General features: G+C 38.3%; 2 protein-coding genes across 2 annotated transcripts; one reads left to right on the top strand and one right to left on the bottom strand.

The window, feature by feature from the left end:
• Positions 1-2,246: 2,246 nt before the first annotated feature.
• Positions 2,247-10,600, top strand: LOC140928693 (uncharacterized). Its single transcript, XM_073378473.1, has 7 exons — positions 2,247-2,307; positions 4,146-4,325; positions 4,624-4,879; positions 5,955-6,133; positions 7,521-7,753; positions 9,439-9,622; positions 10,356-10,600. Exons 1-7 carry the CDS (start codon positions 2,247-2,249, stop codon positions 10,529-10,531), a joined length of 1,269 nt encoding a protein of 422 aa, XP_073234574.1. The 3' UTR covers positions 10,532-10,600.
• A 5,529-nt stretch (positions 10,601-16,129) lies between these two features.
• Positions 16,130-26,687, bottom strand: LOC140926244 (uncharacterized). Its single transcript, XM_073376018.1, has 2 exons — positions 25,250-26,687; positions 16,130-16,244 (listed from the first exon to the last, which is right to left on the bottom strand). The coding sequence occupies exons 1-2, from the start codon at positions 26,641-26,643 to the stop codon at positions 16,130-16,132; spliced, it is 1,509 nt and encodes a 502-aa protein (XP_073232119.1). The 5' UTR covers positions 26,644-26,687.
• Between the last annotated feature and the right edge of the window lie 1,042 nt (positions 26,688-27,729).

Here is a 27,729-nt window from a genome sequence, read left to right as displayed (position 1 = left end):
ATAGTGATTTATTTGAACAACTGGGACCAGAACTATACAATGTACAGTTTTTTGGTTGTTTATCTATGAATGGTAAATTGGTATTCAAGTGCCAACATTTTACCGCACCCAATGCTGCAGTTGTGGCTAATAGCGAAGAAAACAATGTGGATGACAGCATTACTTTCAGTTTTAATTCTCTTTGTTTTTCAGTTACTTTCTCTTGCTCAGCCGCTGGTGACGGCATCCATCCAGATCTCTCTGACTGCAGCAAGTACATTCAGTGCCATGGTGGCAAACTATACAATCAAAGGTGTCCCACGGGACTCCTATTTAATCCAAAAATCAAGGCCTGTGATTGGCCCGCGAACGTGGAGTGCCCATAAATGTTCTACCGGAATTAATACAAATGACGGTAAAGACGAATTAGGGTTTCAGTGACTCAATAAAAACCCTCAAAAATACGGCTAGTATTAATTGGTTGTCACACTTTATCCTACTTTTGTAATTTGACAGCTTTGGCTTGGCAACAATGTTGGGAATTATTGGGTCCGTGTTGGCAGTGGTGAGCAAACGGATGCAACAAATCCCAAAATGTTGGGACCTGCAGTGCATCGTGGGAATGGTAACTCATAAGACTTAACTGCATTACCAGAGTGATATCTTTAAGAGCTGATGGCTTGCACGCATAATGAAGTATATTCAAATTGCTTTGAATGGCGTAAATTTGTGCTAATCAGTATATTTAACGAATAAAGAACCCTTGCCTGTGCTTTGTTCTGTCGTAAAGCACGCTGGCTAGAGCACGAAAGAAGTGTAGGGGGAAACACGAGACGTAGTCGATCGTTTCTCCGTACTTCTTGAGTGCTCCTGTAGCCGCTTCCTAAGTGCTACACAACAGAACAGAGAACAGTCAAGACTTCTTTATTTTAATGATGAAGAATTCGTTAAAAACCCACGCATTGCTGTCTAATTTCCAAACAAACTTTATTTTCAAAGCGAACGAGAGTTGGCGTCATGATGTTCTACACTCTCCTAAAACACGCTTAAATTAGCAAATCACAATCCTTTTTAGAATGGACCAACGATTTGACTGGTTGAATGAAACAAAAGCTATCACAGAGTGCAACGAGCAAAAATGTGACAACAAATATACTTTTTACGTCCAAAAATCAGTTTTGAAAGGTAAAAAGTCCTTTTAAATCTGGCCGAATTGCGGCCCGTGAAAACTTGGAGTCTCGCGATCGTGTAAATGCACTAATTTATTTTTATACGACTTTTCTAAGCTGGCAACTTAAAATCGCGGCGGAACCAAAAGAGTGCCAAAAGAACTAATTATTTTTTTCCCCTGTTGCACAGCTATTATGGGATTTATGATTAAGTGATCATACGGTGAGTGACTGAATTTCTGAATAAATCAGTCAATCAACTAACATTCAAATGGAGGAACCGATCAAGGAAGGGATGAATGACTGATTGTAATCATCAGCTATTTTCATTCATCCATTCATTGCTTATTCATTCGTTCACTTATTCATTCATTCATTCACTCATTCATTCCTTTCTTCATTTATTGACCTGCCTTGTACAAACGACATACAAACTGTCAAACCGCCCCGCAGGCTTATCAACATTTTTCATATTTCTCTGGTCCTTTAAATCATAATCATCAACAAACCACGTCCCTTGGTTTCTTACTCGATTTTTACGTAGCTTTAATTCCGTGATCAGTTCGTGATTATATTAAGGGTCACAAATTTGAATAAGAAGTAGTTTCCCTAGCGATTTGCTCCGTCTTGAAGTACTGCACGTATAGCTCACGAACCAAAGATATTTTTATCCAAGCAACGTATAATCCTTATGCAATGTTTACGTTTTTTTTATACACTAATGACTTGTGGAAATGTCATTTCCTGAACGTAGAAACCTGTTCATGTCTCTCGTCATACCTGGTTGCTCAACAACCGTCCAACACTGCTAAAGTGGAGACGGGGCTAAAATAAAGCTTAAATTATACTTATTCAACCAAAACGAACACACAAAAAATTAAGAAGAAACGAAAAATAGAAGTTAGTCTAGGAGTCAACTATTCTGGTCGTCAATTCGTGACAAGATGCACCCTTCATTATGTTGATTGACAGCCGACATTAATACCACTTAATGCCTTATGGCAACGAAACGAAAAGATCGCGAGCCATTGACGCGTATGCATGAAAGTCAGAAGAAGGTTGGTCAAGTCACTCCAAAGAAAACAGCTTTCTACAGAAATGAATTCTCTGCTGAGCCTTGTCGTAATTTTCCTTTTTACGTGCGGAGAATCCTTACGAGGTAAATGTAATCCTGGTTTTTCTTTTTTTAAGTTCAAGTTAAAGTTAAGGTCCAAGGTAACTGATAAGCCATCTCTTCCCCTTTAAGACTTTTAACCTACAATTTGTAGGTCAGTGTCACTCGGAGCGAGAGGTCATGACATGATTATCATGGGTATTCTTTTTTACTCTCGTTTACTTTTTCTTAGTTTTTGTGGACCTCAACCGTTGTCTTTATCGCACTCGATAAAACACCAGTCTTAAGACGAGGTAGATTTTCATCTCAATAGAAGAAGTTTAACAACAACAACGATAATAGTTCTTTTATATTAAACTCAAAGTTTTTTCAAAGAAGATGGCATCTATACCCAATTGAAAAAAACTGCACTGATGCAAAATCCTACTTTTTAAAAAGCAAAGCAATTAGAAGTTGGAGCGGAAAACGGCAGCATGCAGATATAATCTGACTAAAGGTATAAACTTATACCACTACAGTACGTACAAATAAGTGCTATTAGCAAATCCATAGATGTTTTGCATGGATGGTTACACAGCGCTGGTTACAAGACAGTCAGCAAATTTTAGTAAAACAAATAAACTCGAAAAGGCTACGTCCACGGCTTTTTTTTTTTTGAGGTTCGTTTTGGTAGCTTTCAAATATTTGGGGGCAAGGAATTACAGATTTTTATGTCCAAATGGTACACAAGAATATCACTTTCATTCTAAATAAAGACTCATTTACACTACCAGGCAAGGCACGTTTGACGACAAAAACAAAGTTCTCATATTTTTACGATCGAGTAAAAAACTCCGTGACAAGGCCAGGAAACTTGCTCGTGCACTGAGTGCAAGCTTTGAACTGATGCCTTATAATGAAGCGGTCATCAGTAAAATGACAAGTTGAAAAGGTTGTATATCCCTAAGGTCCTGCCAAAAGAATATTTGATTAGTAGCTAAGATATTGGATACATAGCAAAAAAATAGACTATTACTGGATGAGGTTTTTGTGATATCTGGAATAATCAAGGTTGAGTTGACTGTTATCAGCCGAGCCGGAGGCCGAGGCTGATAACACTTACCGAGACCTTGATTATTCCGGATATCACAAAAACCTGATCCAATAATAGCATCGCATGGAACATAGTATGACATTGCTGTTGGAAATCATGCATTGCGAGCACAGCCAACAGCAGAAAACGAACTTATCTGTAGATTGCGCTGATTTCCAAAATTAACTATAGGCTATGTAGGCTCTTAGCCAATGAGAAGACAAATAGTGAGTACGATGTATAATGATAGTCTTAATGGCAAAAGTAAATGAAATATGAAGATTATTAAATTTGTGGGAGGAGTTTTAATAAGAATTTGTAGAAAGTGTAAAAACAGAATCAGTCAGCATGCTTAAGAACTTGGCAAATATTTCATTTCCATGCGATTTACAGCTCAGTCTTAGAAACAAACACAAAAAAACGTGCGTATAATCAAAGGGAATGCTAAAGTTGGACTGTAGTGTTCTGGTGAGGAGGGTGGATCATCTTGTCTTAGATTTCTCAGGCAACTTTGACAAATGAATTGTGTTGGGAGACAAGATTTTTCAAACCATATGAAGTCGGATGCGCACTAATTTGTGAAAAAAACCAAAAACGCATAATAAGCGTGTAACTCCCAAGGAAAATCTTTTTCCACTACCCTTCGGCACCTCCTTCAAAATTTCACAGTCTACGTTGTTTTTTACGAAAACAGGGGGCGCCTACATTAAGCAATTCACTGGATCAAATACAGTAAAAATTGATCAAAGAACAAATCGACTCGATAACAAATTACAATCAAACAGATAAAAATACCCATCTACTTTACTAGTGCCACGTTCTTCCTATTCTGGTCGCCAACTGTTGGTGGGTTACTGGGGACAGAACCGAGCTGGGCCTGCAAATGGCCACCTCAACTACGAGAAACCGCTGTTAGAAGTCTGTCAGACGACCAAGTACGACATCCTAGCTGTGTCCTACGTCGTAGTATTCTTTGATTCAAGGAACAAAGGTAATATAAAGTTTCCTATGGAGTTATCAATTTCATTACCACGTCACCTTAGAAATCAAAGCTACTTGGAAGTAGGTCCGCGTCAATCAAACGATACAACTAGCACCATGTTGAACCGTTTCATTCACGGTAATCCATTTTCGAGTTGTGTTGATTTGGAATGTCGCGAAGCAATGAAAATAATGGTTATTTCGGCACTCGTTATTTAGGCTTATTACATAGGCCACGTGATAGTGACATCATAAATATCTGATATTCAAACAAAATCACAGCAGTGAGTTCTTTTTCTATCCTCAAGGAATGCCTGCCGTCAACTTTGCCCATCACTGCGATACTGCAGTTTCGCCAGAATATCCGTATCTCTTACGATGCCCTAAAATAGAGAAAGGAATAAAGGAATGTCAAGGACGAGGAAAAAAAGTTATTATGTCCATTGGAGGAGAAACAGGAGACGGTACTTTAACTAGTCCTGCCAAGGCCAAAGAATTTGCGCATACACTGTACAACCTGTTCCTTGGAGGGAGTCAATATAAAGATATTCGTCCATTTGGAAGGTAAATGAAAGTAAGCTTTTAAAAAAAGCAGCAAAGAAAAAAGGCCAAAATGTCAGTAGGCTAGGTTGCCGACGCCTAAAATTTTCCCGCGTAAGCCATCGCATTCTTAAATACATAGCTCGAAAACTGAATTGTGCCGAAATAAAGTAGACTCCTGATAATTCGAGCCTTCAGGGGAAACAGAAAACAGTTCGAGTTATCGAGGGTAAAAGTATATAGAAAATGTTCTGAAGGGAAATTAAAATTGCTTCGAGTTAGCGGGAGGTTCGAGTTATAGAGGATTCGAGTTATCGGGAGTCGGCTGTACGTTACAAAAATAAAATTATCGATCTGAACATTAACTAATCTATCTAAATTAAAAGGAGTAAAAAAGCAAACAAGAGAAATATATCGAAATACAAGCTGCGAAATTCGAAAATTCTAACCTATAAGTTAGTTGCTTTAAGACATGAAAAAATAATAGAGCTATTCTTAAAACAGTCAGTTTTAAAACGTGGCATGTTAAAAGATTCGTGCAGTGCCGGTGCACTTATAAAGGCGGTAATTGTTGTTATTTACAATTGTGTGAAAAAGTGACTCGTATATTTGTCATGGTGGGTTTCTAATTCCTTAAAGTTCATAATAACAAGAGCCTCATGATAGCTAACACCGGGGCAAATGATGGACATTGCTCTCTTCTGTACGCGTTCCAATTCTTTAAATTAGGCAAACTGAAGTGAAACTGGCCGGTATTGCATTTCATGTCCATCATTGATCTAATAAAACTAGAGTAGAGGAGCCCTAAATCTGTGCGAATAACCTTAGCTCTCTTAAGTTGTACCAAAAAATATAATCTCTCGGAGGCCTTCTTAACAATTTCATTAATATGAATATTCCAGGTCAAATCACTGGAAATATTGAGACCCAAGACTTTACACGGTCTGCAACTTCTTAAGCATCGCCATTAATGAGAATGGGCTCAAATTCTTGCTGGGATTTTGTAAAACATTCAACACTTTTCGACTGTCTTTGGCGTCCACTGATGTTGTGTTTTGTTGTTGAGTTATTATCTTTCAGTGTGTGTTCATTATCGTAGCGCAATAATGGACGGCATCGACATGGACATTGAAGGTGGAGGAGCAGACAACTACCCTGGATTCATAAAGGAACTGCGCACCCTCATGGATCACGATCCAAACAAAAAGTATTTGATCACTGGCGCGCCACAGTGTAGATACCCCGATCATTATCTTGGACCAGAAACGCCTGGAACTGGTAATGGTGCTGTTTTTTGTTTAAAACTATGAATGCGCAATTATGCAAAGTTTAAAGCTACAGTAAAACGGGAAGCAAAAGCGTGCAATTTGCTTCGAAACATTGTGGCAAATCGAGTAAAGGCGATGTTGCGCGTTTTACGACACACGTTCAAACATGTCTTGCAGCAAATTAAGTTGGTGCAGGTAGCATGAATACTGACTTCTGATTAGATTAAATTACGCCAGAGTCGCGCCATACATGCGATCGATCGGCGATTTACGTCATTTGCTGCAAAACAAGTTTGCCTTGGGCCAGTAAAATGCGCAACGTGTACAGATGATATTGCAAAAAGTAGGACTTCTCTCTACTGTCTGCAACAACTTTTGGCCAACCTGAAACCACCTGAGTAGAATATTTTTGTTGCCAAAGTGTGCAGAAGTACAACACTACGATATCTCGAAGTCATACAGGGTTCAGTTCTATGCTTGTATCAGGATGACTGGGATATCTAAAGTTTGACTGATTTAGTTGCGCCAGCATTATGCAATAATTTTTTTCATTTAGAGTTTAATTGGAAACGATATGCAGGAGGACAGCTGACACTGCTCAAGAATTCTTTTGTATATCATGGCGAAATTTTGTGTCTGAAGACAACAGTCTACAGTCAACTCCGGCTTTTGAGAACACCATCGGGACCGCGATTCAGGGCTCTTAACAGGTTTCGTTTTTACAGTGAGATTATATATTCAGTCGTAGACTGCTCTGTAATTTATGTTACCCGCTACTGTTTAAATTTTCTGGCTGCCCGTAATACACACTCTTAACGCACACTTACGACGTAAGCATGAACGCTAGGCCTAAGGGCCACATCGCAATTAAATTTTGTAAAGTGGCAGAAGCGCACCCTATAACTACGATAAAAAATAGTTCTTAAAAAGGCTGCGCTGCTGTACTTTGTAAAAATTAATCATTCTGATAACAGGAAAGACTTGACGTTTCATGTATTTCCTTAGGCTCTTTGCCGAGGGGTAGTTTTTCACTGCCTACCTTAATTTCCAACGCATGTTCATTTACTACAACTGCTCCGTGAATATCTTCTGGGGTTAATGTTTAATCTCTATATCACAAATCGTCCTTGTTTTCGCCGCCCTATTTACTTTTTTTGACGTTTGAGGGAAATCTGATGGCCCTTAGGCCTCGCTTCATACTTACGTCGTAACTGTCTACAGTAGAGCATCCACTAGGCGAGATTTGATAGATGAATTGACTGTATCACTTAGATCACCGATCTTGTTTTCTGTCCTGCTTTGGAATTTAGATTTCCAAAGGGTGGAGAGGAAAATTAACGATCTGGTCTTGGTCAACGTCTGATCATGAGCAATATTTTTGATATCATCATTTTCAGCTTTGGAAGCAGCGGGTCAATTTGTAGATCACCTTTATATACACTTCTACAACAACTACTGTCAGACTGGAGCTGGGAGTCTGTTTAAGGATACTTTGAAAAAATGGCTGGAGTTTTCAGCAAGAACGTTACCGAAAGGTCCCCTGATTTTTATTGGTCTCCCTGCAGCTAGCGGAGCAGCAGCTAGTGCACAATATTACAGGCCTCCTGACGAACTCAACGCAATGTATCAGGTTGGTACTTCATTAAAACAGGTGTTGGGTTGAATAAACAGGAAACACTAATCATAGTCACGGGTGACCCTGCTTTGCGGCCATCGCATTATTTCTACCACATAGCCGTTTCGGAATAGACTGCTATTCTAAGTGCTCGCTCTCGCAGCACAGGCCTTTAGTTATTTCTGTGCAATTACTTGCTAGAGCTTTATTTCAGGCGTGTGTTTGGCCATCTCTCTCATGAGTGATTTTCTGTATTTAAATAAACACCTGTGTAAGGAAATTTGTCCAGTTTAGCTGCACGGGCTGGGTGAGTGGATTTCTGCGGGCTCCCCTGGTGAGGGAAGGAAGGTTGGGCTGGTCCACTTCTAGGTTCGTCTGTCCCCCCACCCCTTCGCTCTCTCGGGTCCTGCCAAACCTTTACTCGACATACTGAAAAGGGATTGCTTGCAGTCTAGTTTTGCGCTCAACGGCAATACACTCCTCCAATTTTTTTTCTTTCTTTGTTTTTTTTTTTTAATTTAAAAACTTCGTTAATACGCAACTACCACGTAATTTCGGCCACATTCTTTCGACCCAAGCTCAAATCATGTCTTTTAGACTTTCATGGTCCTTGATGAGAGGTCGATTTACAGATGTATATATAGCCAAAGCCGAATTGGACGGGCGGATTATCGGTTTATCCTCTTGGACCAATCATCCGTCAGAAGGCAGTACTCAAACCAAAACTCAGCATTCAGCCCTTACACTTAATGATATTTCAAGCTGGAAATGTTAATTCATGAAAGTGCAAGTCTCTTCAATTTGAGCTAATTTGAAAGAATAAAATTTGATATGAAGCGCAGTAGGATTCGAACCCAAGACTCACAGGACCAAGTACACCACACTAATCACTAGACTACCGAGAATATATTATGTAAGGAATAATTTAAGTACATATAGCATCAACCCCAACCCAAAAATTTCGAAACAGTGCTTAACCCTAATCAGTAAAGGCAGTGCTCAACCCTAATCCGAAATGAAAAGGGAATACTACGTTGTGTAAACTTTATAAGGTATCCAAGGGCCTTTCGACTGATGTTAAAAAGTGCTGACCTAGCAGTTCAGCGGAAAATATTTCCAACTCTGAATTCTCAGCTTGAATAAAAAAGATCCTTTCAAAACAGGAGATGAAAACCAAAGAAAAGAAAATCTTGATCTGAGAGGGTTTTCGTCTCACACGAGGTTCTGTTTACACAAATCACATTTGGGGTCTGGTCAAGCAATGGTAAATTATATTTTCTATAATATCAAGAGAAAGACTACGAGAAAGACATTGTTATAGGGAAGACTTAAATTGTTGCGCAAAAAAGGGAATTACACTCTGATTTTGTATGGCCGGAAATAATGACATATCAGTTGTTGTACATATAAACGTCGCCCGCTGAAGATGATTTTAATAAAAAGAAATGCAAGGAAGGCACTTGTCTTATAAAAAGGTTAAAAAGCAAAATGGCTTTCATTTTGATTTTATTTAACGAGAAACTTTTTGTCCAGAGACTTCAAGCAACTTTTAACGAATTTTGGCGCATTGTATGAAATTTTGGAGCAACTTGTGGCTGACGGTTTCTCACACGCCGGATAGTTCGTCTCTAATATAAACTGGGCCAAAACGTAATAAAAACTCAGGTGTTACATTAAGCCCAGTATATTATGTTTCACAGTCAGTGAAAGACCTTCCTGGAATCGGTGGAATCATGTTATTAGACGTCTCCTGGGACCAAAACAACGTCATAGATGGTCAGCGGTATTCAGAATATGCCTTCAAAGTACTTGGACACATAACAGTGCCACAAACTAAGGCCTCTTCAGTTCCACCAAATACAGCATATACTCCATCGCCAACCAGTGAGTATTTCAAGGGGCTTCTATCTTTAAGACTGGGAAAAAAAACTTTTAGGCCTCGCAAAAATTTAACCTTTTTAAATGTTTATTTTAGTTTGAATCAATCCTTTGAGAAAAAAATATGTGGCTAGCTTCAAAGAATTTAGAGGGTGGTATACAGGGGCACCCAACGTGGATATAGTTCAAAACCACTAAAGCATAGCATTGTTGAACGTATTTTAGTATTCAAACGGTAGATATAGGCATATTTTTATCCCCTAAAAACTTTTCATCTGTTTGGATTTCCTAGCTGAAAGTCTAGTGATCCGAAGATTATAGGGATAAAAATTTACCTTCTCGAAAATTTCAGCCAGGAAAAGGCTCCCGAAAGTTCTAGGTGGCCTTTTTTAGGGTCAAAATCCGTTAAAAATGGATAATTATACCATTTTGTAGATGTTCGAAAATCCTAGGAGAGGCAGGCAAGCAAGAAATTTTACAACAAATGCTCCTAAAATTCTAGATCTCAAATCGTCTTCCGAACAGATATTTTCCCGAAAATTGCCGTTGGGTGCCCCTGGATATACAATGTCTTTTAACTCAGAGCAACGCAACAGAGATGCTCCCCCCCCCTCCCTCCTCCCCCGCACCTTCACTCTAACTAGCCCATCCCGGCGGCCCACATTTTCCAGTTGAAAGATACAATGTATCCTAGCCGTTTGAATAAATGTGGAAGTGTTTTCCTTATCACTCTCTTTAGGTCCATTTTCTTGTACAGAGGTTGGTGATGGTTTCTATCCAGATCCCTCTGCTGATTGCAACAAGTACATTGAGTGCCGTGACGGTGTAATGTCCAGTCGAAGCTGTGCTGCAGAGCTGTTGTTTAACCCTAAGATCAAAACCTGTGACTGGTCCGCAAACGTCAAGTGCTCTTAAGTGATCTCCTTACTTTTACAGTAGATATATGTAAGGTTTTCCAATAGACCAATAAAAGAACCAATAGCATCAAGCAGCCAATTCATTCATTGACTGTCAATAAATTGCTTCATCTTTCTTCCCTGCACATACCTTATAAAGCGAACAGTAGAAAAGTGAAGCCATCAGCTCAGTTTCAAAACGCTCCACCAATCGAATAAATTGGTTCTGCCATTAATACGAACTCTTTTCTGTATGTAGCCTGCGAGAAGAAGCTTTTCACCTGGGGGCCTGGGGTCATAGGTAATAGCGTCATTTCGTTGTTATGACAACTCCGATGCCGTTGCAACCCTGATCATAACAAATTTTCATCTTCATCTATTACAACTGTGGTGGCAATTTTTCCAAAACTTTGTTTTTTGGGACGATGTATCCACGAGTTCCCCATAGTTTACTTTCATTAAATTCCAAAAATTGTGCAGAGAACTTCAGCTCATGAAAGTAAAAAGATGGAGCAGAAAAGAGCGTTTTACCAGAAACGGAAGGCCAAAAACAGCCAAAATAAAAATAAAATTCAAGCGCAGCTAACTAAATCTGACTTCATCAAAATTAACTTTGCTCCCATTGTCGTAATTAAATCGAATAATGAAATAATCTGTTCATTTTGTCCTTCAGCAGCATGGTTAAAAATAAAAATATTGTTCTAAAGAGGCCTAACTACTGATTAAAAAATATAATTATATACAAAATAGGTGTAAGGTAAAATGTGTAAAAGCGTAAAAATGATGTGCGGTATGTATGAAAGGCATAGAAATAAAAAAAATTAAAATAAAATACAACGGTCGATATGATCGAGTGTCTCTTGACGAAGGGTCTCTTAAAATCCATAAAAATAGTCATACCGTTGATTCTCCAAAGCTTGGATTGTAATTTTATTTTTTAATCAGCAGTTTAAGGCCTCATTAGAAAGGACATTTTCATTTTTTACGAATATTAAAATTTAAAAAAAAGAATAAAAGAATAAAAAAATTAAAGAATATTGAAAAGTTGATCGAATTTAGCCGGATCAAATTTGACTATCTTGAAGTAGATTAGGGATTGTAAGCATCAGTGTTTTTACAGCCATTTGAATTTGTAATTATCAGTCTAAATAGTCTGCTGATTGATCTTAATTGTAACAAATAATAAAAGGAATTCAGGAAGCATCTTACTGATGAACCTTTATCGCATTTGTAGGAGCAGTACTTATTTATAGCCAGTCTCAAGAGAATTTTTGTTTTTTAGAAAAATCAGCGAGAGAATAAGAAAAGACGCAAAAAAAATGAAAATTATTGTGATAATAAAAATAAGTTTTTAAAGAAAAATATAGCTTGTTCTTCTAAAGACGACGAACTTTACCTTTCGTCATTTTTGGCCAAAACATCTGGCTCAAGTCAACGTCAGAAACAGGTGATGGAATACTATAACCAGGCAACAATCAATGTACCAATCAAAAATAGCTATGAAATGGGCTTCACAAATAATAATTTTCATTAAAAGACTGCAATGTGAAAACAACATTCAAGCGATTACAAATTGTCAGATTTTCAGATTCAGAATACTGGTTTTCAGCCAAGCAATGCTCAAGAACTTCTTGTATTTTACTCTTCTTCTCTTGTTGAACCAGGTTGTAGGAATCGCGATGTTTCAACCGGTCACCAGAAACAACCTTGTCTTAGCTGGACGTGTTTATCAGATGCTATACGTTGGCGAATGGCTTAGCTGCATTCAGGCTTGTTACGATGATCCAAGATGTACTTCTTATAACTACGGCATATCAGCAGCAGATAATGGACTTTGTGAATTAAATGACTGTGGTTTTCAAAATTGGTGCGAAAGAGATACCAAATACCTTATCTTCTTCCCGAATTTTGTTTTTCAGGAAATACGAAAGTGCCAGGTATTTCCTTTGTTCTCTCCTGTTATAAAAGATTAAATTTCTTACCTTAGTGCAAAATTCTGCTTCACCTCAGTTGTAATATTCTAAAATATAAATCTGTTAATCCTTTATTTTTACCAATCAAGAAAGACTGCGCTCAAGACAACGATTTTGTAAGTTAAAACGTTAACAGTTATTTTTTCGTACCCGATTGAACTCGCCCTCCTTGAAGGTCTTGAAAGACTTTCTGGCGGAAGTAAGTTGAACTTCCATGGGATTTATGCTCTTCCCAGATTATTGGTAGTTTGCAATTTCCAGATCCAAAATTTTTACCTGGTTTCTCTTTCTATATGGCTCTATATACAGTGAAAGACTTTCTGGTCGTGGACGAAAAGTTTGATTTGGTTGGGTAATGATATTGCTTTTGAACTTTTGTCAGGATAGGTAAATAATGATTAATGTTTACACCAAAGTTAATATATCCTGCCGAATCGTAGTGTTATAGGCCATTGCGTTGATATTGTATGACAAAAGCAGGGAATATATCAGAACTTAAAGGACAGTTTGTCGCCCAGTTTCAAACCACTTCAGTTTAAAACTACTGTTACTGTCCTTCCCTAGTCGCAATAGTTCTGACATTTGGACCCGAGATAATCTGTTTAGTCTGTATATGATGAAAAAGATTTATCAGGCGAGTGTTTCTAACCTTTGAATACGTCGTGGAATTAGAATTTCTTAAGAGCTCCTACGTTACCCGATATCCAACCTCAACAATACCATCTAAATTAAACGTACCTTTCGACAGGCAAGCGGCCTATAGATTCCTCTTGCTCTTGGAAAGTTGTCTGGTATTCGATTCCGAATAGACATCGAAAATGGTGCTACAAAACCTTATAAGTGACTTGGTGGGGATAACTACACAAGCGGTTGATCAAAAGTGGTAAGCTGCGGCTGTGGAGAGAAAAGATAAGAAAAAAACAGCATAAACGATTTATTTTTTTTTGTTTTTTATCTGGAAAATGTTATTAAATGATGATTTTTAGCTCGGCTATTTCCTCTACTGAGGCACGCCACTTAGTCCGTCTACCAGCATTGTTTTATTCATTCGCTACTTTTAGCCTGCGTTGTTAGTACTTAGTCCACCTTCTCTGATCTTGCATCGCCTTTAGACTCATCAATACACTTTTGTAACGTCATTCTACAGACGAGAGAGAAATTTTGTATGCGAATTTCCCGGTTTATTAGCCTGCGAGCAGAAAAATTAAGTTCAAGAAAAATTAATTGGTGTTCAGAGCACGTAATTTCGTCACTTTAAACAGAGACTATCATTGACCTTATTTAAACAGCGATGGGTTCCCTGCGCCTCCTTTTTTGCATTTCAAAGCTTCTGTAATATACCTCCTTAACCGAAAATTTATAAGCGGACCTTAAAATTCGAAACTATATTTTTTTTTAATTGGTCGGATACTGATACAGGTGGAAACTGGGGAACATCGACTACAACACTATCTGGTATTGCCGTTTTAGCCCTAAAATTCATACTTTTTTATTGTTGTTGTTTTTATTTATTTATTCATTCATTTATTAATTTTTATGCAAGTGTTGACGTGTTTGATTAAACTGATTTAAATATTATTTATCATCCTTGCGATTGTTCGTTTCAATCTGGCTTATGTTGCCCAGTGGGGCAATGAATACAAGAAACCTTTTAATTATTATTATCAGTAATTCTAAAACAATATACTCAAGAGAGAATTTTCTCTTGATATACTAGTGTGTAATGCTGAGACATACTCATTTAAAAGCCATGTCCTAAATTTTCGTATGTAAAGGAGTTAAGCTTAGTTTAGGTTTACCTTGTAATTTTAAATTACAAGACATTTAAAAATGCCTGAGTTACTGAGAGTTTTGCACACTTCAATGTCTACAAAGATCGCTTTTAGAAGGGTTTCTGTTTGTTCTTACACAAAGGACATTTGTCAAAACTGAGACAATATATGTTTCTTCAATTAAACTCTATAAAGTTAGGTTGCTAGGGATGTACCCATAAAATGACCCTTCCAATTTTGCTCAAACAATATACATGTGTTAACGATATGATAATACAGCATAGGAAATGATCAAAAATACAAAAAATACAAATTTAAATGAAGATATGATCTTCGTAATGGTAACTACAGTAATTGCAAATTAACCCGAAAAGACGTCGGGACTTCAACGGGATTCGAACTCCTGGCCTCTGTGTTAGCACTGCTGTGTTCTAACAACTGAGCTATGAATACCCATACATTAGGAGCAGGCAATGTCATTTGCCTAAATTGCTTAAATGTGCAATTAGCACTGCGACGATCAAATCTTCATTTAAAATTTGTATTTCCGCAGTCCACATCATCTTCATTCTACGTTTCATTCCTTTCACGGGTTGAAATGAACCATCAACAAACTGGAGTGCTCACAATGTATGGGTCTTCGTAGCTCAGTTGGTAGAGCACTGCAGCGCTAACGTAGAGGCCATTTGGCATTGGTTCCAATCTCGTTGAAGTCCTGAAATTTGGGGGGTTAATTTGCAATTGTTTGAATTGCAATTACCGCTGTAACAATCATATCTTCATTTAAATTTCACTTAAATGTTGTTACCTCTGCCAAGTTCTGGTGTAGTTACTTTGTTTCTTACAGAAGCACGATTACCCGCAACATTCCAAGATGGAAGGTAAATAGAAACAAGTTCCTAAAGCTTCTTTAGTACCCTCGACGCTCTGGTAGAGTCTAATCCACAGATCGCGAGTTCAATCCTCGACGGGATGAAAAACATGTTGTTTTTTTTCTCTGATTTATCTCACTATTTCTTTCTAGAAATTTCTGTTAAAAAGGATTTTTAAAGTTTTTTATTGGTCAGCACCAATAGCCATAGTAGGACTATTATGGCTCTTGTCAGCACTCACTAAATATCAAAAACAACAACCAAGTTGGAAAAAAAATTCTCCTTTTCAGGGCCCAATGATTATCCATTGAATGTTCGACAACTCAACCAGACTGCCCAAAGTATTTTCATCATTTGGGACGCCGTAGAAGACAATGAGAAAAATAGGAAGATTTTAAGCTACAAAATTACTTATACGCCTTTTAACGGGAAAAAACTTTCCAAGAACCATTAACGTTACTGCACCTATCGTCCACGCCAATTTAACTCAACTGGTATCATACCGAAGGTACAACATAACAGTTCTTGCGTCCAATGAACATGGCGATGGACCTAGTAGTGACTCTGTCGTTGCAAGAACTGATACAAGCAGTAAGTATGGTTAAAATCTTATAATAATAACTGTTATACTACTACATCAGAAATTCCTGCAATTTGATTGGCTTAGAGCAGTGGTATTTCAGCTTAATTTGAAAAACCTACATGTGAAAATTACAAACCTTTTGTGGGTAGTAGTATAAACAAATAATAGCATGATTGGTATCTGATATTTGGCATAAATACCATTTGTGATATTTCAAAATTGTGTCAAATTTCACTCGCCTAAAGGCTCGTGAAATTACGTAAATTACGTATAGCAATTTCGAAATATCACTAATAGTATTGATAACATTAAAAAGTGGAAAGCTCTAGAAATTACAATGATCCACGGAGCCACAAGAGCGACAGTAATAACCATAGTGATTGATGTACTTGAAACCGTCTCGGAGAATGCAAACGTCTAGCATGGAAGGTTGAGTCTGTCTGACATGTTTGGAAGTGCACAGTTGTCAGCCAGATATCCCTGGTACTGCTCATATCTTGCGGAAAGTGTTGTGTATCTAAGCTCCGGGAAGCTGTTGAGACATGGCTAAGAATACTCAAAAAATACCAGAGAACTAGAGAGGATCACACAATAATAATTATAATAATAATAATAACTTATTATAAGCAATCAAAATAGTCGCTTGTCCCACGATGTAGAAGTTGTGGTTCATTTTATCCTTGGTTTAAATTTTATTTTCATTGGTTTTGGGTATGGTAATGTATGATAATGAGTTTGAAACAAAAGAAAATAGAATTTAAAGCAAGGATAAAATTGAACCACAACATAGACAACTGCGGTGTAGTTAAGACGTATACTACTAGTCTTTACCGGGTTATCAGGTCGACTTATTACGCCTGCGTTACCTTCTAAAGCAAGTTTCGGGGAGTTACTCCCTCGTCGGTCTGCTCTTGTACTCCTCTCCTGTCGTTGTGTTTCTTGGGCTTTCGTACTTCTGGAGTTTCTATTCTATAGTCACCTTTTCATGTTGTGAGGGTGAAGTCTTATGACAATAGACTCTTTAGAGCCTAGACCCCAAATTCAACTAGTAAATTTTCTCTATCGTTATTCTTATTCATACAACCCTTTCCACTGATGTCACCCTGGAGACAGAATTCGATGTTAAACAGCGGTGAATGTATACCGTGGGACATAAAACGGGTCCAAGTTTTAAAGGTTTGAAAAAGGGGCGTTTAACTTGCATTATCTCACTCGATCAAAATCTGCCGCTATAAAATTCCTGTTTGAAAAAACAATTCTCTGTGTGCATTTGTTTGATTTTTACTTTACTGCTTTGAAAATTTATTTCTTGCAACTTTACGAGACTACAATATATTGAAAGCTTAACAGCCCTTGAAAAATAATAATAAAAAAGGAAAGAGACACAGGCAAGCACACGGCCTCCATTGCTTTGGATACTTTGCGCATGCGCAAGAGCTGTTACGTCCAGAAGTGGCCGTCAAGGACAGTTCTTTGTCCTAATTAAGCTAATTTGTGCTTTCTATCTGAGAACCCATAGCTCCTCCAGCAAATGTTACAGTATTCAACAAAACTTCAACCTGCATCCTGGTCATGTGGAATAAGGTGCCTTATGGTAAAAGGAAGGGTCATATTCGGCAATACAAAGTGGAGTATACCGAGGTTGCAAGCAATTATACACAAATCAGAGAAGTCGGCGACAAAACGCGCCACCTAATGGTTGTCGACTTAAAAAAGAACACTCATTATACGATCAAAGTATCAGCTGCCACAGTAAAGGGATATGGACCAGCGAGTCAGCCCTTATCAGTCTTAACAGAGCAGGACGGTTAGTATCGAATGTTATTAATATCAAAATTTGAATTAACTTTTACAATTAGTTTCCCTTTCCACTCTTTGAAAGGGACAGAGTCTTTGTGAAAATCAATTCAATCTTTATTTCTCATCACCACACTTACGCATTATTATCAATAGACGTAGCCTCCAAAGATATATATTGTGGTTGAATTTATCTTTGGTTTAATTGTTATTTTCTTTTGTTTTAAACTCATTATCACACATTACCATACCCCAAAACAAAAAACAAAAGATAATTAAAATTAAACCAAGGATAAAATTGAGCCACAACATACACAAGTGAGGCATCACCATACTTCCTTCTTCGCCTCCCCACCCCAGCTCTCACCTCAACCTCTCACTCTGTAAATACTTGATCAGATAACAAAGCCAAACAAATGTTGTTCATGTTGTCAACTGACATTCATCACATCGTTTTATGTTTATTTCAATTTTTCTCAATCTAGTACCCAGTGCACCTCCTCAAATTGTTCGGGCAGTGAACAAAACTTCCACCAGCATCCTTATCACGTGGTATGAGGTTCCCTTTGGTCAAAAGAATGGTCATAGCGGAGGTCCCGCGCGCGAAGCGCGCGCAGCGGAGCACCATGGGTAACAAAATTTGGTAAACTATCCATCCGAGAAAATTTGGTTATGACGTAGCGTACGCCCGCCCGTCCGTACACACACTTCATGTAAGCCGATGTCAAATGTCACAATAGATCTTGCACAACTTGACTAGCCTTTCAGTTTTGTAAGTCATCCGTATGAGTACAATTAGATTGACAGCTGTTAAAATCAGACATCCGCTGACAATTATCACATGACCATCTCGCGGGCTCAGATGAAAGACCAGTCGTTTTGCCCTACATATGATAAAAATTTGGTTAAATTTGGTAAACCATCCATCCGAGAAAATTTGGTTATGACGTAGCGTACGGCCGTACACTCTTTGCGGGGGAGGGAAGGGAACCAGGTGTCAGCCCGTCCGGGGGAGGAGTATGTTATAAACCGCGCGATGCATTTGTGCAACCACAATGTGCAACCCACCTGTTTCCTGGCGGGAAATCGAGCAAGAAATGACGTGGCTGTCGTCGCGTTCAAAAACATGTTTACTTCAACGGAACTACCTCATTGCATAAGGATTTTGTCCGGGGAGCTCAGTTTCTAGTAAACTGTTTTGGAAGAAATTGTTATGGCAACAAACAATAGCGGATTGGATTCAAACTATTTGCTTGTAAGTGAAAAGCGACGGGAAAGAGAAGAAGAGAAAGGCATAGAGTAAGAATTAACAGGCGCGCTAGCGAAGAGGATTCAAGTGGAAAATTTATGCAGCATCTGCGACTTGTTCACTGATAGCTGAAGCTAACAGAGTTTTGAGTCATCTTTTGATGTTTTTACCTGTCTTTTTGCACTGGATCTACAAAATGAAATACAGCAGCTATCAACATTTTTTTGTTATTCTTGGCTGGCTTGTTTACTGGGTTGTGGTTGAGAAATCCGCCGCACGACAAAAAGAAATCGGGAATCATCGTTTTCAAAAATAAGCTACTCTTAGTAAGCTTGCTTCGCCTTGCTGGACATTGCGAAAAATCTTAAGCGATTCTGGCCTTACTTGATGGGTTTCCGTGCTGCATCTCGACCGGTAAGCTTCAGTAATTTTATTGCTTTTTATGTGTTTTCTTTTTTCATGTTGATGCCATCATTTTACGCACATTAGTAAGGTTTGAATCAATTTATCTGATCTAGTAAAGAACTTAAAAAGTCTTTAGACGTTTTCTGACCGCGACTAGAAGAAAAAGTTCTGAAAAATAGTTTAGTTATCCTATTGTTTGTTAAAGAAAACTTTGAGCGATATTCTTGCCTGGCGTTCATCTTGCAAAATAGCAAACACGGCGAAGGCGGCTTAAAACTTAAGGCTTAATTTAAATCTATTCGTGACTCAGCTTTACTCTCAAAACACGTCTTCGGGAATAAAAATTGTTGACCTTTAAATGTTTCTTCGTATTATATTTCTTGTCTTGATTGTTTGTCAAGATCTCGTTCTTACATGATCGCTTTGCCAGTTGTTGTTTTTAGTTGTCCGTGAACGCGTTGGTCACGCTCTACGTCCAATTTTTATGCTCTGATTGGTCAAAATATGACAGGTGAGTTAATGAGGAAAATTTATGCAGCATCTTGAAACTCGTTTACTGTGACAGCTGAAGCTGACAGAGGTTTGTGTCAACTTGTGATGTTTTTAACTGTCTTGTTCTACTGGATGTACGAAATGAAATTCAGCTACTATCAAGAGTCTTCTGTTATTCATGGCTAGTTTGTCTATTGGGTTTTTGGTTGAGAAATACGTCGCCTGTCAAAGTCGGAAATCCGATTTCGGATGGCATCGATTCGTTTTCGTTTTTCACCTTGCTTGATTGAAAAGTCTGAAGCGATGTAGCTTCCAGGAGCTGCCTGAGTAATTATTGTATTTGTTTGTTTTTTTTCATATATCTAATTTCATGAAGCCGAGCGCAGTTTATGAGGCTATAGTTTATGCATGTTTGAATTAAGATTTGAGATAATAATCTTACCTATAGTATGAAGTTTGATTTAAGCTTGCAGAACTTTAAAAAGTCTTTAGTCGATATTTTCTCACCGCAAATAGAAAGAAAAAACGTTGTGTTTTTATTTTGGCTGTAGAAAGAAAGCTTTGAGCAATTTTCTCGCCTCGAGTTCATCTTTGAAAACAACAAACACCGGGAAGCCGGCTTTAAAACATAAACTTAGGCTTTAACCATAAAGACTCAGGATTCTTAGAGACACTTTAATACGTAATTGTCTTCGTGAATGAAAATTGTTGTCTCTGTTACAGTGTAAATGTTTCACCGAATTATATTTCTTTTATTGATTGTTAGTAGTCTCTCTTGCAATTTGCCGTTAATGTTTTCAGTTGCACGAGTACTCAAACTGTCGCGCGTTTTAAACGCTTGTGTTATAAAACCATTAAATGAAAAAAACATAATAAATTCTTTATTATGTTGAAGTGTAACTCTATTAATGTTCATTCAAACACTCCACAGCTTGCAACTGGCTGGCCGTTAAATAGGTGATTTTAGAATTTTTTTTAGCGGTTTCGCTAAAAGCCCACGCGTGCTTCGATCGTCCTGAATATTGAATGAGTGTAATTTATATTTCAAAACTGTGAAATACTGCATTCTGTCTGAGGTCTGTATGATAAAAACAGCGCCTCATAGTACAAAAAGGTTGGTTTACACGCCCCCAGATTTGTTAGCAAGATTTTGTAAAGCAAACTTGTCAAACGGAAAAAAATCTGCCGGATTTGCTTTCCAAGTATTTGTTTTCCAGGCCTAATGTACTGTGATCAAGAGCCATTATGGACGTTAAATGAAATCGTAGATGATTGCTATTTTTTGGGTGTACTTAAGACCGTCAACTCGATGTAAGGTTTGGTGCACTCTTGGACTGTTAGCAAATTATTTTTCTCTCAAATCACTTAGCCTTTATCCCTCAAAACAAAAGTCACATGAATGTGCTCTAAAGTGAACTGATTTGTGGAATAAAAGTTTATTGTTTGATTGAAATTACAAATTTATTAATGGGAGCTTCGCTTTTAGCCCTGGCTAAATCTATATATTATTTTAAGTTACAACGTCACTTACACAATGGTGAATCAAAACGTCACAACAACAAAACAGATTGAAGCTCCAACACTTCAAGTGAATCTAACTGGACTGAGAGCAAACACAAACTACAGCATCACAGTAATGGCTTCGACTTTCAAAGTACATGGACCAGCTAGTCCAGCTATTTATGTTAATACTCAAATGGAAGGCAAGTAGCGAGTAACGTGCAATATACGAGTGATTCCAAATCTGAGAATTTGTTTACCATTAAATTGTTCAAATCGACAGGAGTGTCACTCTTAGTGAATATGAACATGATTTCAATATACCACAGACCTACCATTCCGAATTTGAGTTGCAGACTGTGTTCTATATGACAACCATTCCACCGACAGTTATTAAAAAGATTTTATAAAAAAAATAGAGCTTAGTTTTCAAAAGTACATAATAAGATTAAGATTGATAAGAGATATAAACTGAAATATATGTGCTTTTTGTTGATTTTATGTTTTCATAAGCAATTTTCTGGTCTTAGAAACTTGAAGTGATTCACTCAGTAAAAATAGAAAATAAACAAATTAATCAACGGATTTTCTAAATCAGAATAGAGGTGTGCCCATAGGTAGTATACAAACTATATCGTGTAAGTTGCATTCATTTCTTGAGAATGACACGCGTAGAAAAATAGACTTACATGTAACCAGTTTAAAATAAACGGGTTTTTTGTTGTTTATTTGTTTGTTTGTGTTTTCTTAAAAAGAAAGGGAAAGATATATTCAGTTCCTATTCGAGAGTTTACCATAAGGAGGGGTGCATGAACTCCAGGCAAGAAAACGAAAAATACATGCATTGGAACAAAAAAACAAAGGAAATCATCATTTTAAATGATATTAGCTCCGTCTGTCCAAATGTATTTCTTGCGTATAGGTTTGGCGTTTTTGTACCACATGACTGACCTGCTACAAAGGGCCTATTGCAGGGAAATAACGTCCCTTAGATTAATTCTGAGCGTGCGCAAATAAGCACTTATTCATTTTCTTTCACTTCAGTTTGTTGCTATTGTTGCACGTGAGATTACTTCTGGTGAGCCGATTTAGCGGGGCAGTACACTTTTCCTTATACTGAAAATGTATCAATATTTTGTGGGATATCATGCAAGATCATAGTCATGGCACTAAGTTATAATCATTTGGCATAGCGCTTAGCCAGGTCTTACATAAAGGCCGTTGTTAAATTTTTGAGCGAGTAAACTGCTTTGCCTGTTTTAGACTTTTTCAGTGAATCATATTAATTTGAATGAAAGGTTACTTCACCCGGCTGACACTGATAAAGAATGACGCAACTGTTGAACAGGGGTTTGATTCCATTTAAACAACCCTTCCACTGGTAGAACAGAGACTTTGACACCCACAGTATCGACGAAATTTTTGCCTCAGTGAGTGAAGTCGTTATGACTAAAATCGGTTTGAGTCAAACTTTTCTCTTCTCTATTACAATATACGATTGTGTTCCAAAAAGCTCATTTTCTAAATATCAATTGGTAGCCCTTATTTCAAGAAATCGTCTAGCTTTAAAGCCAACACTGACTTTCACATTGAAACTAGATGATATCAGTTCATCAAAAGCAGTTTCAAGCAAAGGCTAAGGACCAACTGTGTTGAGGCTCAAGTGCTAGAGACAGTAGTGTTTTGAAGTACCTGATCAAATGAAAAACTACCAGATCATCCTGAAATAACACAGACTTTAGACGTTCATTGGCCAGTATAAAATAGCTCATTTTGATTTTTACATGATACTTATCATTCCATTGAGATCTATCAATACAAATACAGAGCAATTTTATCGCCACAATGTCTCAATCATAAGTTGTTTGGTGGTAAAGTAAGTTCTAGGTATTTGCACTGGCAAATAGGCATCTTCATGTCACTATAAACTATGGTAATGATATCCTTCCTACACCGAGGAGGCTATGCTAAAGATGGTGATTAAATGTATTCAGAAAGTCATAAGGGGTTGAAACGTGTAACTCTCATATGTTTGCTTTGTCTGATGCTCGTGATTATTCATTTTCGAAAGTACCATATTTGGAACGAGAAGAAGAGATAACTGACCAATCAAACTTCGTAAACAACGTGATGTAATTTTACTTCAGGTTCCCGCGCCCGCTTAAAAAAATGGCCGACAAACGGGGGAAAAACTACCGAAAGCCGAGAAAGCTTTCAAAGGTCGAGACCAGGAATCTTACCGAAACACTGAGCAGGGTATTATTGTCTTACCACCCAGACTAAACGTAACATTATGAAACCCATTGACGTCCTCGCAACTACTTGAAGTTGTCACTTCAAAAAACGATGCCTCATTGATCCTCTGCACAGTAAACTTATGCTGCAATAGTAAAAAATGTTTTCGAGTAAAATTCATTAGCTGTGTATCGAAAAGTGTCCAAAACCTGAACCTGACATCTTCGCAAAAAGTGATGCGTGTAATGAATGTGAGAAGCATTTAAGCTTAAATTCAGCTTGGATGTTGTAGTTGCGATCGTGTTTGAGCTAATTTTATGAATGAACAAACTCAAAATAATAGACCGATAAGCGGTTTCTTGAAAATTTTTATTCAAAGTCCAAAAAGTTAATCATTTAAAGCAATTCTGAAAACACTATCTGGATCGTGGATCCGTTCACGCAAGTGAAATCGGTTGTGCACATAACAAAATTCAACACAAAATCCATCTCAAATCGGGGCACGTTTTGCAATTTTTCTCTTAAGCGCCGAAGAGAAGATTTATAAAACGTCTATGAAACATTTAAAAATACATAAATTCCCTTTCAAAAACGTAATTGTCTTGGCCACAGAGTGCAAAATGTACCTTAAAAACTTCACTGCCTTGGTTGCATTTCAAAACAGACCATGCGCTCCGTCGTTAAGAAAACGAGGTTGAATTCCTTGAAGGACGATTTCTTGATGAAAAGCTTCCCTTCCTCCACAAAAGGAAAGCTGAGCATTGTTTGGATCTTTCTCTTTGCATTTTTTTCTTTTAACAGTGTATTTTAAACTTTGAAATGCAGAACTCTTGTTTTAAAACATCTGCATGGTGATCGCGCGGCAGCCATTTTGTCGAAAATGGATATCTGTCACTAAGGTTTCCAAATATGGTAAAAGTGAATATTCACGAACATTGAACGCGAGTTACACGTTTCAACCCCTTATGAGTTTCTGATGTATTATTATTATTATTATTATTATTATTATTATTATTATCATTATGAGAGAAAAGAATCTTTATTACAAAACCTCAATTAAAATCCTATTTACAATGAACCTGCTGTTACAAAAAGTCTAATTAATTCATCAAAAACACTATCTACAATTCCATCCGTTACAAAAGAAACCCCTCGTCCTTCATTACAGAACAAAAACAATCCTATATATTATAAGTGAAGATAGAAAAAAACTATTCCTTTACAAATTCTAAAAAATAGAAGTAACTTAAACTTACATAAAAGAAGAGGAAATAGATATAATTAATAATAAAAGTTCAAAATTCTATAAAATTAAGAATTCCATTATGCAGAGATATTAAGATCCTGCAATCGAATTATACTAATGACGGCTAAACCAGTGTCCATAAAAAGCCCCAAGTATAAAAGCATATAGACACGTATTTCAGATGTCCGCACTAGCGACATTTATTTTACAATCTAATGATTGCTCTAGCTTGCTACGAAACGGCGTTCGCGAACCTCTGACGCATGCATGTACCGATCTTAAGAGTTCAAACGAGATCTGTGTCCTGAGCCAAGTGATTACAACATGATAAGGCTCGGTGTCTTTCTGAGCTATCTTGTCTGCGAGATGCTTTAAGAACCGCTGACACTCGTTTCCCATTCCGCCATTGGTTCCAAACACTAAAGGCGTAAACGAACCCATTTCTACATCTAACACCCGCTGCTGATACTTGCTCTTCTTCTCTTCTTCTTGCTCTTTGAACACTTCCGATGTTGGCTTGCTCTGGTAACACTTGGAGTTGACGTGCGTAACTCTAACATCAAAAAATGCCGTAACTCCTCTTGCCCAGAAACCTCCCACTTTGATGTCCAACCTTGCCTCAGAACTTGTAACAGCGCTCCTCAAATGAAATCGCTCGTTGTCCAGGGGTTGAAGGCGTGGTTCGATTTCGACATTATTGCAGATCTTGTCGATGAATGTCGTTAACAAGTTCCGTACACCATCACGTCTCTGCGCTACAAATCCCCCCTTTTTACAAGAGAGGGCGTGACTAACGGTGAATTTATCCCCACATATGCAATGACTTGGTAAATCGACTAAGGGTAAGTCATAACGCAAGCTTAGCGAGTCTCTGAACTCTTGCTTGTTGAGGGCTAAACCTTTGTCTGCGAGAGGCATCGCATTCAGCCAAGAACTTGCGCCCTTGTCCCTCGATTGATTAACCAGAAGCAGCAGGCCTGGGGAGAGGCTTGAATCAATGCTATCCATTTTCTCTTTGGCACTTGCTGTCTTAAGTGATTGTTGATGCCTCTTTAGCTCCTCCGTAGATCTTTCTCCGGGCACCATGATGGAACTCTGTGATGTGATAGAATCTACGTGGGCGGTGGTTATTAGTCTCGAGGCAGCAAACTGCTGCGGTGCCTCGGATTTCAGATCAGGAATGCCTAGACCCCCTTGACCCGTTGCTAAGGTAGCAAGTCTGCGCACCTCGTTAGGGAGAGGCTCTGATTGACCGAACAAAGTAGGGAGTAGTAAATCTTCAACCACTTCCTGGATTGGATCGACATAATCTTCAAACGATTCAATCGTGCGCATGAAGTAGGTGAACTTCGACTTGTAGCCTTTTGTGAAAGCAATATACGCCGCATGGGGCTGGCTCTTCGCTATTTCAGAGAGACGTTCGATTTCCTCTTTCCATGCACGAACCTTCTCCTCACAATACTGATCTTTGTATTCTTGCGACGCAATAACTGCTCCCAGATGGCGCTGACCTTCAGTCGTTATGTTGACTTCCTCTCCAAACACCCTCTTTGCTTCCTCCGCTAGTTCCCTAGACTTCACAATAAGCCAGCTCTTTGTCCCATTCACAAGGTAACCAAACTTTTGTCCTTCCTTACTCAATTGCCTGTACCAGTTGTATAAGTGCACTATACTCCCTCCTCCAGCTGAGTCGTCTGCAAGCCACACCTGTTTAACCAGTGGGCAATGATCCCTCAAATTCTGTATCATTATGGATGTATTAAGTGCATACCATGGCATCGCTAGCGGATCTCCTTGTGTGGTGCCTTCTCGAGAAAGTATTTCACCTCCCCCACAAATAAACAGTCTAGATGGGCTTCTATATGTGTTAATCACATAGAGCGCCATTTCTTTGCACATGATCTGGATATTGTGTAAGGCCGCTGACCTATTCATTTGGTTAAAAGCGTTACTAGCATCAATTAGCAATATTCCATCTGTTCCTTCTTCAACAAACACTTGACTCATTGCATGGATCGCAGCCTCCGCTCCTGCGTTATGACCAGCGCAAACTTGTAGAGGACCCGCCGCTTCTTTTATTTCCGCCTTTAAGGAACCGCAGACCGTTTTCCCCACTATTCTCCTCAGTACCTCTCCAACACCGATTGGTCTGATTCCCGGGTTCTTATCCAGCGGGATAAGCCTGCAGGACGTGAAAGCTTCAAGTAAGGATGGGTGGTACGATTTCCTTAGCAGATTTCTTGTGAACACGGCTAGCTCTTCTCTCAATATTTTGCCCTCGGTCTTGAAATTCTTAGAGCACAGGATTCTCTTATACAGCTCTGCGTCCATTCCAGATGGTCCGGCTGAGCCCTTGGTTTTACTTGCCGAGTTGTAGATCGATTCTTGGTCTATGAGGTCATAAACATTTGGCGGAATATAATCAATAGGGCCATGTAACAAACTCTCCTCTGCGATATCAGCTGCCTGTGGGTGTTTGTCCTGTAGCCCTTGCAGGACATCTGGCGATAGGTCGAGCAGACCGGACGAGCTCTCGTTATCTAGGAGTTTCATAGCAGCTGTCAATTTTCCTTGCAGAACCAGCTTTGAGAAAGCTTTGGATATGTCTTCAACCTTTCTAGGTTTCTTGGAATTCACAAATTCCCCTTGAAAGAACCTCACTTCTTTAAGCAACAAATCAATGTCCCCTTGTTTCCAGAGTGCTAATCGACGCTCTATTGCTTCACTATGCTCCTTGCTTTTGGAAGTAGCGGATGGCTTTTGCAAAATCAAAGTTGGAAGCACCATGAATGCTTTAAGAGCGACCGAGTTCAAGTCAGAGTCTGAATTAAATTGCTTAATCCAGAAGGTTAATTCTTCAATGAAACTCTTCCCTGCGCGACCCGATGGAACATTGAATATATTCCTCCTGTAGTGGACGATTTCATCGTAAACATCGTTGACAGTATTACAGAAACATGCGTAACTAAAACTGCCCCAAGTTTTGTTCTTTGTTTCGGAGGGAAGCACATCATAATCAGGCAGATTTGGCTTGATTTGATTTTTGGTGTTTTGATCCTTGCAAGTAGCGGTCCGTCCCTGGGGAGCTCTTTG

This window comes from Porites lutea, chromosome 2 (assembly GCF_958299795.1).
Source record: "Porites lutea chromosome 2, jaPorLute2.1, whole genome shotgun sequence".
NCBI classification, from domain to species: Eukaryota; Metazoa; Cnidaria; class Anthozoa; order Scleractinia; family Poritidae; genus Porites; species Porites lutea.
The sequence above is the reverse complement of the archived record's forward strand: the minus strand, read 5'-3'. Positions and strand labels throughout refer to the sequence as shown.

Coding starts and splice junctions, on each gene's coding strand:
- LOC140928693 (XM_073378473.1), top strand. CDS start 2,247: ATGAATTCTCTGCTGAGCCTTGTCGTAATTTTCCTTTTTACGTGCGGA. Junction 6,134..7,520: donor ACCAGAAACGCCTGGAACTG/GTAATGGTGCTG, acceptor CATCATTTTCAG/CTTTGGAAGCAGCGGGTCAA. Junction 7,754..9,438: donor AACTCAACGCAATGTATCAG/GTTGGTACTTCA, acceptor TATGTTTCACAG/TCAGTGAAAGACCTTCCTGG.
- LOC140926244 (XM_073376018.1), bottom strand. CDS start 26,643: ATGAGTCAAGTGTTTGTTGAAGAAGGAACAGATGGAATATTGCTAATT. Junction 16,245..25,249: donor GTTACAAGTTCTGAGGCAAG/GTTGGACATCAA, acceptor ATGTCTCAACAG/CTTCCCGGAGCTTAGATACA.